Source organism: Geotrypetes seraphini, chromosome 7 (assembly GCF_902459505.1).
Source record: "Geotrypetes seraphini chromosome 7, aGeoSer1.1, whole genome shotgun sequence".
Lineage (NCBI taxonomy): Eukaryota > Metazoa > Chordata > Amphibia > Gymnophiona > Dermophiidae > Geotrypetes > Geotrypetes seraphini.
The window spans coordinates 176,569,215-176,582,360 of NC_047090.1; the positions used below are offsets into that span (position 1 = coordinate 176,569,215).

Here is a 13,146-nt window from a genome sequence, read left to right on the forward strand (position 1 = left end):
GTGCCTGACTTTTGGCCACTTCTTATAGAATTTGCCCTTAGATGCATTGTTAGTGAGCCATATCATTCAGTTCAAATTCTCAACAATTCCTTATGTGAACTGAAACAAAAGATTAATGTAGCAGATCCATTCATGAATCGAGCAGTTCTATAGAAGGATACCTTTTACTTTAACATAATTTAGTCAAACTTTGTCCTTTAAAACTTTTTTTGTATGAAAGGAGGGATGGGAGGCCTTGACTTCAGTACCCAGCATGGAGGGATAAAAGCAGAATTCCTGTAAAATATAATCAAATTCCAGCAACATTTGAAGTTAAAACTACATAAGAATAACCTTACTGGGTCAGACCAATAGTCCATCAAGCCCAGTAGCCCGTTCTCATGGTGGCCAATCCAGGTCACTAGTACCTGGCCAAAACCCAAGGAGTAGCAATATTCCATGCTACCGATCCAGGGCAAGCAGTGGCTTTCCCCATGTCTTTCTCAATAACAGACTATGGACTTTTCCTCCAAGAACTTGTCCAAACCTTTCTTAAAACCAGCTCTTACTATAACTTCTGGCAATGCATTCCAGAGCTTAACTATTCTCTGCGTGAAAAAAATATTTCCTCCTATTGGTTTTAAAAGTATTTCCCTGTAACTTCATCGAGTCTCCCCCTAGTCTTTGTAATTTTTGACAGAGTGAAAAATCGATCCACTTGTACCCGTTCTACTCCACTCAGGATTCTGTAGACTTCAATCATATCTCCCCTCAGCCGTCTCTTTTCCATGCTGAAGAGCCCTAACCATTTAAGTCTTTCCTCATATGAGAGGAGTTCCAACCCCTTTACCATCTTGGTTGTTCTTCTTTGAACCTTTTCTAGTGCCACTATATCTTTCTTGAGATAAGGAGACCAGCATTGAACGCAGTACTCCAGATGAGGTGGCATCCCTTCTTAAATAATTCTTAGCATCCTGTTTGTTTTTTCGGCTGCTGCCACCACACATTGGGCGGAAGGTTTCATCATATTGTCTACAATGATACCCAGATCCTTTTCTTGGGCCCTAACCCCCCCAGGTGGACCCTAGCATCCGGTAACTTCATGAGCTTTTTTGCCCCAATCTACTTATTCCAATAATGATCTTCAGCGGAGAAGCATAGAGGGGCATAATAAAAAAAAAACGTCTAAGTCCCCTTTTGGCCTAAGTCCTTAAACGTTCAAAGCAGAAGCAGGGAAAGTGTCCAAAACAAACGTCCTTGTTTTGATTATGGCCTGCCTCTACTAAACACCCAGATCACCACTACATCTAAAAGTACACCCCCACGACGTCTGCTCTTTTTGGCCATAATGAACCAAAAAAACGCCTAAGCCCCAAACGTCCAACAGAAGGGTTTTAGGCGAAGGAGGAGCCAGTCCTTCGCCTAAAAGCTGGATTCTGTAACCGGTGTCTGTCAAAAACAACACTGGTTACAAACCCCCCCCCCCCAATGATCCAGGCAGGAGGGTGCCCAAGCCCTCCTGCCATGTCGAACCGCAACCCCCCCCCCCCCCCGACAACATCGGGGCAAGAGGGAGCTCAAGCCCTCTTGCCCTGTTCAACGCGACCCCCCCCCCCCCCGATAACATTGGGGCAAGAGGGAGCCCAAGCCCTCTTGCCCCGTGGCACCCACGACGATATCGGGGCAAAAGGTAGCCCAAGCCCTCTTGGCCCGGCGATCCTGCCCTCCCCGACTCGATCTGGCCAGGAGGGAGCCCAAGCCCTCCTGGCCCCGGCGACCCCCCCTCCGATTCAACGGGCCAGGAGAGAGCCCAAGCTCTCCTGGCCCCGGCAACCCCCCCTCCGATTCAATGGGCCAGGAGAGAGCCCAAGCTCTCCTGGCCCCGACGACCCCCCTACTGGATTGGGCCAGGAGGGAGACCAAGCCCCCCTGGCCCCGGTAACCCCCTACCCTCCACCCCCCACTACAATACAGGCCCTCCTGCCCTCGACACAACCCCCTTCCCCCCAATGACCGCCCCCCCACCGACCCGGAACCCCCTCGGCAAACTCCATGAACCCCCCACCCCCACCCCTTCCCCATACCTGTACGTTGGCCAGACGGACGGGTGCCTCTGTGCCTAAGGCCCCGCCCACAGGAGGGGGTGATGCATCGCGGTAGGAGAGATGCCTCATGTCCCCTACCGCGATGCCATCACTCCTCTACCCGAGCTGCCGTGACCCGCAGCAGGAGAGATAGGGCATCTCTCCTGCCGCGGGTCGCAGCAGTTCGGGTAGAGGAGTGATGGCATCGTGGTAGGGGAGATGAGGCATCTTTCCTGCCGCGATGCTTGCGGTGGGTAGGTTGCCGGGCCGCTGAACTGATGGCGCCAGCGGCCATCAGCTCAGAGGCCCCTTTTTCGGCACTTAGACCTGGTTTGACTTTGTCTAAGTCAAAAAGGTCTAAGTGTCGACTAGGCAACCTGTAAATGTTTTGGTTATACCTGTTGTACGCCTAGGTGTAGGCCGGCCCACCTCCCGCCCACTGCCCGCCCTTTCCCCTCCTCTAAACACACCTCTTTTCTCTCTGTGCGTTTAGTGGCAGGGGAAAGGCCTAAGCTGTTTTTAGATACGTCTAAAAAACAGCTTTGGTTATGGGTACTTGGACGATCAGGCTTTTTGATCGTCCAAGTAGTCATTTAGGACACTTTTTAGACATTTGTTTTTTTTATTATTATTAACCCCATAACCTGTGGCCTCCATCTAAAATCCATTACAGCAATGCCTTCAAGTTAGCTGGCATGTGTCGCTGATGTGCAGTGGCCTCTTTCCCAAGGGCTGTGAATGCTGCATCTGACCAAGTAAGTACCACAATTGAGATAACTTCAACACTTCCATCCCCATTTTCCCCGCAGGGATTTTGAAGAATCTGAATCTGTCAAGAACTGACCCCAAGCCATCTGTGGTGGTATTCTTTTGCTTGGCTGTTTCAGAATTTCACAACCCTGTCCTGAAGGTACACCTAGCCAATCGGGTTTTCAGGATTACCATCATGAATGCAAGGGAGCTGCATAAATTGGAGACCCAATTTTATACATATTTACCTTGGCCGTCCTGAAAACCTGACTAGCTAGATGTTCCTCCGGGACAGTGTTGTGAAATACTGGGCTATCCTTCCAATTGGGATCCTTTTTAAAGTGTCAGTCAGCATCAGTATAACAGAGCATATAAAAAAATGAAGTGTTGATATAAGGATACATGTCTTATGGTATCTTTTACTTTAGTCTGATTTTTTTCCCTTGGCAAAGTAAGGTTTTTTTAAAAAATTTATTTATTTTATCTATAAAGCAGTAAGTGTATACATATTTATTTTCTGCAGCTGGGAATTATATATCGAGATACAAAACTTGAAAACATTCTGCTAGATTCGTCTGGTCATGTGGTGCTGACAGACTTTGGCCTCAGTAAGGAATTTCTTACTGATGAAGTAAGTATTCACATTTGAAATCTTGGACAAAGCATGCTTGTTAAAGAAAGTTGTAAAAACTAATAAAAGTTACTGCTGTAGTTCATAACATGGGAGAAACTGTAAAAACCTTTAAAAATGTTGCTTGTTTAAAAAATATAAAGAAGCCAAGCTCTGTAGTGCAGGTTTACCACATATCCAGATAGATTTTACTTCACAAAGGTTTATAGGAGTGTTTCCGGGGTCATCTTGGTAGGTCTGAGGCCTACTTTATACTCTGAGCCATACCGTCATGGGTCCTGCAAAATTCCCTGCCTTGCAGTTTTTTGGACTGTGTGCTGTGCTATCAATGACACTGCTTGCCTAACATCCATCTTTGTCTATTGTTCACTGTGTGGACCTGGGGCAAGTGAGGTTCCCAGCTGTGGATAGTTTGAACAACCTTGGGAGGCACTAATTCCTTCTTCTAGTGCAATAGGTGTGTCACTCTGGACAGATGGATAATATCTCTGTGCTTGCAAGCCATTCAGAAGGAATCCACTCCAGTTTTTGAATCCCTCCACCTTTATTAGAGGACTTTGCTGCCCCCATCAGTTTTTCCTTTTGAATGTGAGCTGAAAGGAGTCTTTCTGATCTGCTCTGTATTTCTTTATTTTTTTCACTCTTTGTTTTTTTTTCCATTAAATTTTGATGGCTTTTAGTGCTCAGAGCTCCCCTCATTGAGGCTTCAGCTCTGCTTGCATGGAGAAGAAGCAGATTGAGGTCTGCAGCTGGCAAGCCAATCCCTCTATGGTACCTGTTGGCCAGCCTGCAGAAATTTTTCTGGAGCTCAACGTCCATTCCCTTTGTAGCACTGCTCACCTATTGCGTTGCAGGAGCTTGAGCACAAGTTGTCAGGGATCCATTGGGGGCTCAGCAAGGCTTCGCAGGGTGCCAGCTGCATTTTGTCTCCCCCCTTTTGTGCCCATGGGTCCATGGGAGTTTGAGGCTTAGTCAGGCACCTGTATGACTGGCAGCCTGAAGATTCGGTCCATTTGAGGAAGTGATTTCTTCTTCTCTATCCAGTTAGAAGCTGAGACAGACTGCAGCACAGGACACAGTGAGTAAGGCTGTTACAGTCTATGAGGAAAGTTGGGGTTGGGGGGTCTGTAAAACCATTTTTTTCAGGTTTCTGTCCCCTTCCCATAGGTTTCCCCACCTGCAAAATTGCTGGAATTAATTGGAGCCGTTTTTAGCACCAAACGCCCAATTGTTTTTTAAAGTAATTATCTTGTTTTGCCTCAAAACTGGCAGGAATGGAGTCCTTAGGCTCCTATACCCTCATTCATGCCAGGTTTACGCTTGATGGGCACCCAAAGAGCATCCTTGCACCACGTACTACGCAGCATGTGACGATGGCCAGCTTAGCTTCCTCTTTACTCTCTAGGGCTGAAGAGCGGTCGGGGGTTCTATTAGTTGGAAGTAAATCTCTTCCATACTTGGAAATAAGACATCTTTGGAACAAAAAAAGACTATATATAGGATAAATCTTGGGAAAGAGGGAGACTCTTTGGAAAGGATTTGCAATTCCTTCATGTATAAAAGCACAGATGCTTAGAGGTACTTGGATACACAGACACAGACATCTCCCCTCCCCCATAGCAGTAGGGGGATAGGGAAGGAGTGGGGAGGGGGAGGGTCAGGAGGGCACGTGGGTGGGGAGGGGTGTGACATCGCCCCAGGCGCCTCCTACCCTCGCTATACCACTGGTGTGACTTAAAGGGCTAGATTCACAAAGCAAATCTATCGGTTTGTGAGCCTTTTACGACCAGATTTTCCTCCAACCCCATTCACTAACGCTTGCAGCGATCCGATCCCGATCCTCCCATGCAAATTAGTAAAACCCCATGCAAAATAGCCAAACGATTGATTCACTAACAATTGCTTGGCTATTTTGAATCGGGTTTTATTATTGGCAAACCTGACTGCTGCAGAGACCTATCGGTAACTGAGTTACGGACAGGTCTGCAGGTTTTTTTCACAGGCCTGCCTGTCTTTTTTATTCATTTTTTTTTCATGGCACAGATATTTTGCGTGTGTTACACACGCAAAATATCTGCTCCATAAAAAATAAATAAATAAAAGACAGGCAGGCCTGTCAAAAAAATGTGCCCCCCCAAACGCGCCCCCCCCCCCAAAGAAAAAAAAGCAGGAGGGATGCCAACTCCTTTAAAAAAACAAACAAAAAACACATTGTCAATGCTGCAGCATGACACTCGCCCCCTCCCCATCCCGACCTGCCCGGCCCTCGCCCGGCACAGCCTTCGCCCTCACCCACCTCCCAGCACGGCCCACGCTCAGCACCAAAGGTTGGGAGCAAATTATCTGCCCGATTTAAAAAAAAAAATTCAAAAAGCCAGCAGAGCCCTGACAGCAGTGACAGGAGGCTGCTTCTCCTGTCACTACTGTCAGGGCTCAATCCGATCCATGTAGTCAGTTGGGGGTGTGCCTCCGATCGCCTCCATTTGCATGCAAATGGTTGGTGAATCGGTTGGCCTGCCTCCAATCGGCCATGGATTGGATACAGATCGGAGGATTAGTGAATCTAGTCCAAAGTGAAGTTGCATACTTGTATCAGGTTTTCTTTGAAGACAGCAATTTGGCATGGCTGCAGCGGTAAAAGCTTTATACTTTTTCTAAAAAGTTGGTAGAATCTGTTAATCTAAGCTTTTAGCACAAAAATGTAGTTGGAAACTTTTAATGATAATGACAGGAGTTGCTATTAAGCATATTATGAATAATTGGAAGAATTATACCAATCTTAATTATACATTTTGGTGGAATTCCTTGTGTCATATTTTTAAGATGGACAGAGAAATTGCTTTGCAGAAAGGTAATTATAATAATTTTATAAAGATTTGGGGACCATTGGTTAAATATTGTAATGAATAGGCATTGTTTTCCTTTGATGAAATTTTAGTTATATAAAGGGAGGGAGGGTGGAGAGGGTATGTAATGTTTCATGATAATGAAATGGTGGGTAGGGGGAGGGGGTTATTTATTTATTTATTTATGTATTTATGTATTCATGATATTAATGAAAGATATACAAGTGATGTATGATTGTTCTTATGTTGTATTTTTGTGCACTTGTTGTATGATTTAAAATGAATAAAGAATGTTTAAAAAAAAAAAAAAGAAATGGTTTTTTTCTGATATTTTATCACTTAACTACCCAAGTTTTTCCTCTTATTGATGGATACATGTGTAGAATTAAAAAATAAATAAGTGATTACATGGTCTTTGTAATTACTGCAGTGATACAGCTCAACAGAAGAGAGGTTAAAGACTTGATAATTTTCATGGTAGTGAATATTTTTTTCTGTTTCAGAAAGAGAGAGCATATTCTTTTTGTGGAACTATAGAATATATGGCACCAGAGATTGTCAGAGGAGGAGAAATGGGACACGACAAGGTATTATTTGTTCATTTTATTAAGCAAAGCTCTTCTAAGAGTATTTGATTAAACTCCTTTTGATATAAAATGATTTTTTTCTGACAGGGTTTCCTCATCCTGTAGTACTAGTATTATTCCTGATTGTTTTAGCTGTATTTATTAAGGACATTTACAGAGGTAATTTATTTCTCTATAATGCACACTCAGGGGTCCTTTTATCAAGCCGCGGTAGGGGTTTAATGCACGTAATGCCGTGCTAGCCGCTAACGCCTGCATTGAGCAGGCGTTAGTTTTTTAGCCGGCCGCGGGGGTTAGTGTGTGATGAAATGTCAGATGCGCTAACCCTGCTTGCGCGGCTTGATAAAAGGACCCTTCAGTTTTTACTATTGTTAAGAACTCTCGTATATCTAATCTAAATTCCAGAAGGAATGATTGTTTCCAGCTTTTTTTTTATTTTTTAGATAGTCTGTTCTCAACATTGTAGACATGCAGAAATAAATAACTGACAAAATGGTTTAAGAAAAAAAATGTGCTTCTACCATAGAATGATACAAAGGCATTATAACATTTTCATCTTTGTTATCCATTCTTTTCCTGACAATTCATAACATTCTATTTGCTTTCTTAGCTGCAGCTGCACACTGAGCAGAGGGTTTCAACGTATCCTTAATGATGACACCTGGACCCTTTTCCTGGGCAGTGACTCCTAATGTGGAACCCTGAAACATGTAGCTATAGTTCAGATTCCTCTTTCCCACATGCATCACTTTGCATTTGCTCACAATAAATCTCATCTGCCATTTTGATGGCCAGTCTCACAAGGTCCTCTGGCAATTTTTCCACAATCCTCTTGTGACTTTAATTAAATTTGCTGAAGACACAAAGTTGTTATCTCACTAGTTATTCCCATCTCTGGATCATTGATAAATATGTTAAAAAGCAGCGGTCCCAGCACAGACCCCCCGCGGAGAACCCCACTATATTTACCCTTCTCCATTGAGGATAGTGACCATTTAAACCTACTCTCTGTTTTCTGTCTTTCATCCAGTTCTTAATATATAATAGGACATTACCTCCTATAGTCAAAAACAAAAAACACCCTAGAGATTAATTGCACAAAAAGTTCTAATTTTAACAATGGAGGTGGGCCTCAGAGACCTAAAGTCAGGCAGTTGACTGCTAATTTTTGTTGCAGGTCAATATCTCGATCACCGGCCCAGGTTCCAGTTCTATTTGAATATTTCTTTTTAAAAAAAAAATTTAATAAATAATTTTAGTATTTTTTATATATTTTTAAACATAATTTTAAACGTTCTTAATCTTCATCAATAAAAGATAGAGCCTATAGTTTAAAAAAAAAGCACTTATCTTTGTAAACGTTGCTGAAAATGAACAACACTGCTTAGTGAAACCCGACGGGTTTTTTCCTCTCAAAATGGCACCATTATGAGCCATGTAGGAAGCTGTGCTCCGTACTGCTGAATACTATCCCCTGACGAAGCCTAGTAGGGTGAAATGGAGGCCTTGTTGGGTTTCACTAAGCAGTGCTGTTCATTTTCAGCGGCGTTTACAAAGATAAATGCTTTTTTGAAACTATAGGCGCTATCTTTTATTGATGAAAATTAATAATGTTTAAAATTATGTTTAAAAATACATTACAAAAATACTAAAATTATTTATAAAAAAATTTTAAAAAAGAAAATTCAAACAGAACTGGAGCCTGAGCCGATGATTGTAATATTGACCTGCAACAAAAACTAGCAGTCAACTGCCTGACTTTAGGTCTCTGAAGCCCACCTCCATTGTTAAAATTAGAACTTTTTGTGCAATTAATCTCTAGGGTGTTTTTTGTTTTTGACTATATATTTCAACACCCGATTATGTACTTGTATTTATGGTGTTCAACATTACCTCCTATCCCATGACTTTCTAATGTCCTCAGAAGTTTTTCATGAGGTTCTTTGTCAAATGCCTTTTGAAAATCCAAATATACAATAACGATTGGCTTACCTTGTTCGACCTGTTCATTCACCCCTTCAAAGAAATGTACTAGATTGGTGAGGCAAGATTTCCCTTTACTAAAACCATGTTGGCTTTCTCTCATGAATCTATGCTTATTTATATGTTCTGAGGCAAAAAAGATCCCTACTTTTGGGTTACATATATTTTGAGAAATCCTAATGTATATGTTCTGTCATTTTGTTCTTTATAATAGTCTCTACCGTTTTGCCCGCCACTGACGTCATACTCACTGGTCTATAATTTCCCGTATCACCTCTGGAACCCTTTTTAAAAAAAACAGTGTTATGTTGGCCACCCTCCAGTCATCCGGTACCATGCTGGATTTTAAAGATAAATTACTAATTACTAACAATAGCCTTGCAAGTTCATTTTTCAATTCTATCAACACTCTTGGATTTATATCATCCAATCCAGGCAATTTGCTACTGTTTAATTTGTCAAACTGACCCATTACATTTTCCAGTATTACAGAGAGTTGTTTGTTTCTGTGGCTTATCAGCATTGAATACCATTTCTGGCACTGGTATCTCCCCACATTTTTCTTGGTGAAGACCAAAGCAAAGAATTAATTTATTCTTCCAGGACAGGCATCCATCATATTCTCACATCTGGGCGATGTCATCCATGGAACCTGGCACGGACAGTCAAAAACTGTACTGTTACTTTATAAACATTAAGACCACCTATACTGCACACTTGCTGGTTCCATCCCACTCGACGCTGACTCAAGGGACCTGCAGGTCTTAGTTTTCTGTGGAGCTGAGAAGCTGTGTTTTAGAGTTCTCTCTAAGAATGTCAAACTTAAGTCTTTTCTGTGCCTTCCCATTCTACTTTTAGTCAGTTTTTGTTATAATATTTTGTTTTCTTTCATTTCTTTTAATTTTATTAGAAAATTTCATTTTTTTCTTCTTCGGGGTTTTTTGGGCCTACAGGCTTTTTTCAGCCCATCCCTATGCTGGGAGCTTTGACTCTTTTTCAGTATCACATCTACTATTATTATTATTATTACTTGACATCCCTGGGCCATTGAGCCCTTTTGACTTTGCATTGGTGGTTTTTCCATTGATGTCCAAGGCTCCTAGTGACGTCAAGCGGTTCACTTGATGTCAAAGGACTCTTTCAGGTACAGACCCACATAACTGGTGTGTTAAGTGCCTGGGTCCTGATCATTGATACATTTCATACATGCTCTGCTCTCGTATGCAGAAGAAGTCACTTAAAGCCAGAAAGTTGCAGTTCAAGAAACATTTTGGTACTACTTCAGGGACATTGAATATGGCGGGAGACTGTGACTCCAATTCACAGCCGCAAACTACTCCAGCACTGACACTGTTACTGACTGCATCAGTGACGCGTTCCACATCTTTGCTGCCACCAACATTGGGGGAGCCTTGCAAGTGAGCTAAGAAGCATAACCATGTCTTCCCCTCGAAGCATGCATTGGCATTATTTCTGGCATCTTCTCTATCAACACACACTAAGCGTTGGTGCTCCAGTGCCCGAACACCATCTCTGCAATCAGTATCTTCTCTGATGTGTACCTCTACATTGAGGTCCCTGATGCCTTGACACTCAATGCAGCCAGTGCCAAATGTACCCTCGCCAATATCAGTACTGGTGCCATCGCTGCAGGATCAGCTTCAACTGCTGTTACACCAGGAATTAACTGGGCTATTGCAGTCACATCCAATGCAAGTTCCTATTTCCCAGCCTTGACCCAGTCCGAGTATCAACCACGTAGTCCATCAAGTCAAGGCATCGATCTCGGATTCCTCAGTGTTGAGTATCTTCATCGAAGAGATGCAGGACCTATTTATCCTCTTCATCGTGCCATTCTCGATGCTTGCCTTGATGTTCCTCTTCCAAAAGAGTGGACATTGAAGAATCTGATTCAGATTTGTCACCACTCTCTTCAAATGACTACCCAGACTTTTCTGCTGGCGAGTCATATGGGATACAGTTGGATCCTTCATTACCAGCTCCTTGACACAGATTCCCACCTGAAAGTCTGTCCTTAACCAACTTTAAAAGATGGGCCAAGCACTCCTTATTAACATAGAGTTAGAGGAGGAACACAGGGCAGAGATCATGGAGGCCTTAGATTACAAGCAGTGGCCTAAAGACTACATCAAAGTGCCTCTACATAAGCTTATGAAGGAAGCCTTTTTTAAGAACTGGGAAACTCTATTATCTGTGCATGTAGCTCCATGCAAATTGGACAGTTTAATAATAATAATAGCTTTATTTATATCCCATCATACCTTTCAGTTCAAGATGGTTTACAACAAGAGAGACTGCAGGAATGCTGCGAAGTTACATCATGAGCTTGAAGTAGGAGTAAACAAACAGGCGTTTAACATAATAATATATATCAGAAGGCAGGAGCATGCAAGATTCCATTCTTGTCCAGGATTTGATAAGCCACAACTACAACATCAGTCACTGATAGTTGAGTCGGCCCTAAAGCGAGCAAACAGTTCTTGTCCCTATGCCAGTACTCCACTAGGCAGAGTGGGCAGAACCTTGGACAAATTTGGTAGAAGAGTATTCCAGGCAATGGTGCTCACTAATAAAATACTTAATTATAGCTTTTATATGACTTTTTATTTGAAATCTCTAATTAAACAGCTACAGACTTATGAGCAGTACCTTCAATTAGACCAGCTCAAGTCATACCAACATTTGACCAATGATTTTTTAGAAACCATGATCAGATTTATATTTGATGCTTTTGACATCACCTCTCGCTCTTCAGCAGTTTCCATTGCAGTGCACAGACAGGCTTAGCTATGTATTTCAGATCTCGATGCCAAGATCTCCTCTCCAATGTCCTCTCTGGGAATCGTACTGAAGAGGCTACACTAAAGATCAAGACCCACAATGACTGCGTAACAGCCTTGTCAAGCACCTAGTCATCTCTACAACAATCATCCCGTACCTCCAAATGCTCTATTCCAAGCATAAGTATAGAAACACAGAAACATAACAGCAGATAAGGCCAAATGGCCCATCTAGTCTGCCCATCCACAATAACCATTATCTCTTTCTCTCTCTCTGAGATCCCACGTGCCTATCCCAGACCCTTTTGAATTCAGACACAGTCTCTGTCTCCACCACCTCTTCCGGGAGACTGTTCTATGCATCTATCACCCTTTCTGTAAAAAAGTATTTCCTTAGATTACTCCGGAGCCTATCACCTCTTAACTTCATCCTATGCCCTGTCATTTCAGAGTTTCCTTTCAAATGAAAGAGACTCGACTCATGCGCATAACCAAGCTTCATCTCAACCAGCAACTCAGAGATGATCTAGGCAGCAGAGACAGCAAAAGACTCAGTCTAAACCACAATCCAACCAACAACAGTCATTTTGACTCCTTTCTAGAGAGCATTGCCAGCGTATCTCTTGCAGCCTCTGGATGCCATCTAAAAAAAAATGCAGATATGTTACCACTTAGGTAGTTGTCACTGAGCTGGTGGGCTTAAGATCTCTATTTTATGTTAATGGAAAGTTCTAGAAAATTCTTGAAGTTACTCTATAGGGCCCTTTTTCTAAGGCCTATGGCCAAAATTAATGCAGCAGGCACCTACCACCTGCAAAAAAAAGGTAAAGTTCAAGGTCTGAGCAACGATGAAATGGCTCATGGATATTCAAGCGGTAGAACCCTTACCAGCCAAGGAATTTGGCTTGGGCAGATACTCTGTATACTTCATCATGCCCAAGAAAGACTCAGACAACTGGAAGCCAATCCTGGATCTGAAGTCAGTCAATACAGTACTAGAAAGAAAATTATCAAGGTCAGAACCTAATCGTCCCTTCAGTAATTTGGGGTTATTGACTGTTAGGCTGATGATAGCTATTAATTTGGTTGTTGTAGCATTTAATTGGATTTTTCAAAATAGTTCTTATGTACTACGTAATGTATTGTACTTGCTGTTTTGCAGGCAGTGGACTGGTGGAGTTTGGGTGTCCTAATGTTTGAATTGTTAACAGGAGCATCTCCATTTACTGTTGATGGAGAGAAAAATTCCCAATCTGAGATCTCTAGGTAAAGTATGACATTATATACTAATTTGTTCTTCATTCGCTGAAAATTATAACGTGACAAAAATTTACAGTTATATGAAGATATCGTTGGTTTAGATGTGTTAAAAATCGGGAACCTAACTAACAAGAGTGTGAATTTTTTTTTTCCCTGAACCTGAAGGTGTTGGTGGGATTGTAATAACATACATTATCGTCCTGAACTTATAAATAAAATGTTTGA

General features: G+C 42.4%; 1 protein-coding gene across 3 annotated transcripts in view; it reads left to right on the top strand.

Moving 5' to 3' along the window:
* RPS6KA5 (ribosomal protein S6 kinase A5) overlaps positions 1-13,146 on the top strand; it is a 153,854-nt gene that overhangs the window by 33,006 nt on the left and 107,702 nt on the right. For all 3 annotated transcript variants that reach the window (XM_033951033.1, XM_033951035.1, XM_033951034.1), the window contains exons 5-7: positions 3,337-3,444; positions 6,794-6,877; positions 12,824-12,927. In XM_033951033.1, the coding sequence (XP_033806924.1) occupies positions 3,337-3,444; positions 6,794-6,877; positions 12,824-12,927 (296 nt within the window). The remainder of the gene's footprint in view (positions 1-3,336; positions 3,445-6,793; positions 6,878-12,823; positions 12,928-13,146) is intronic.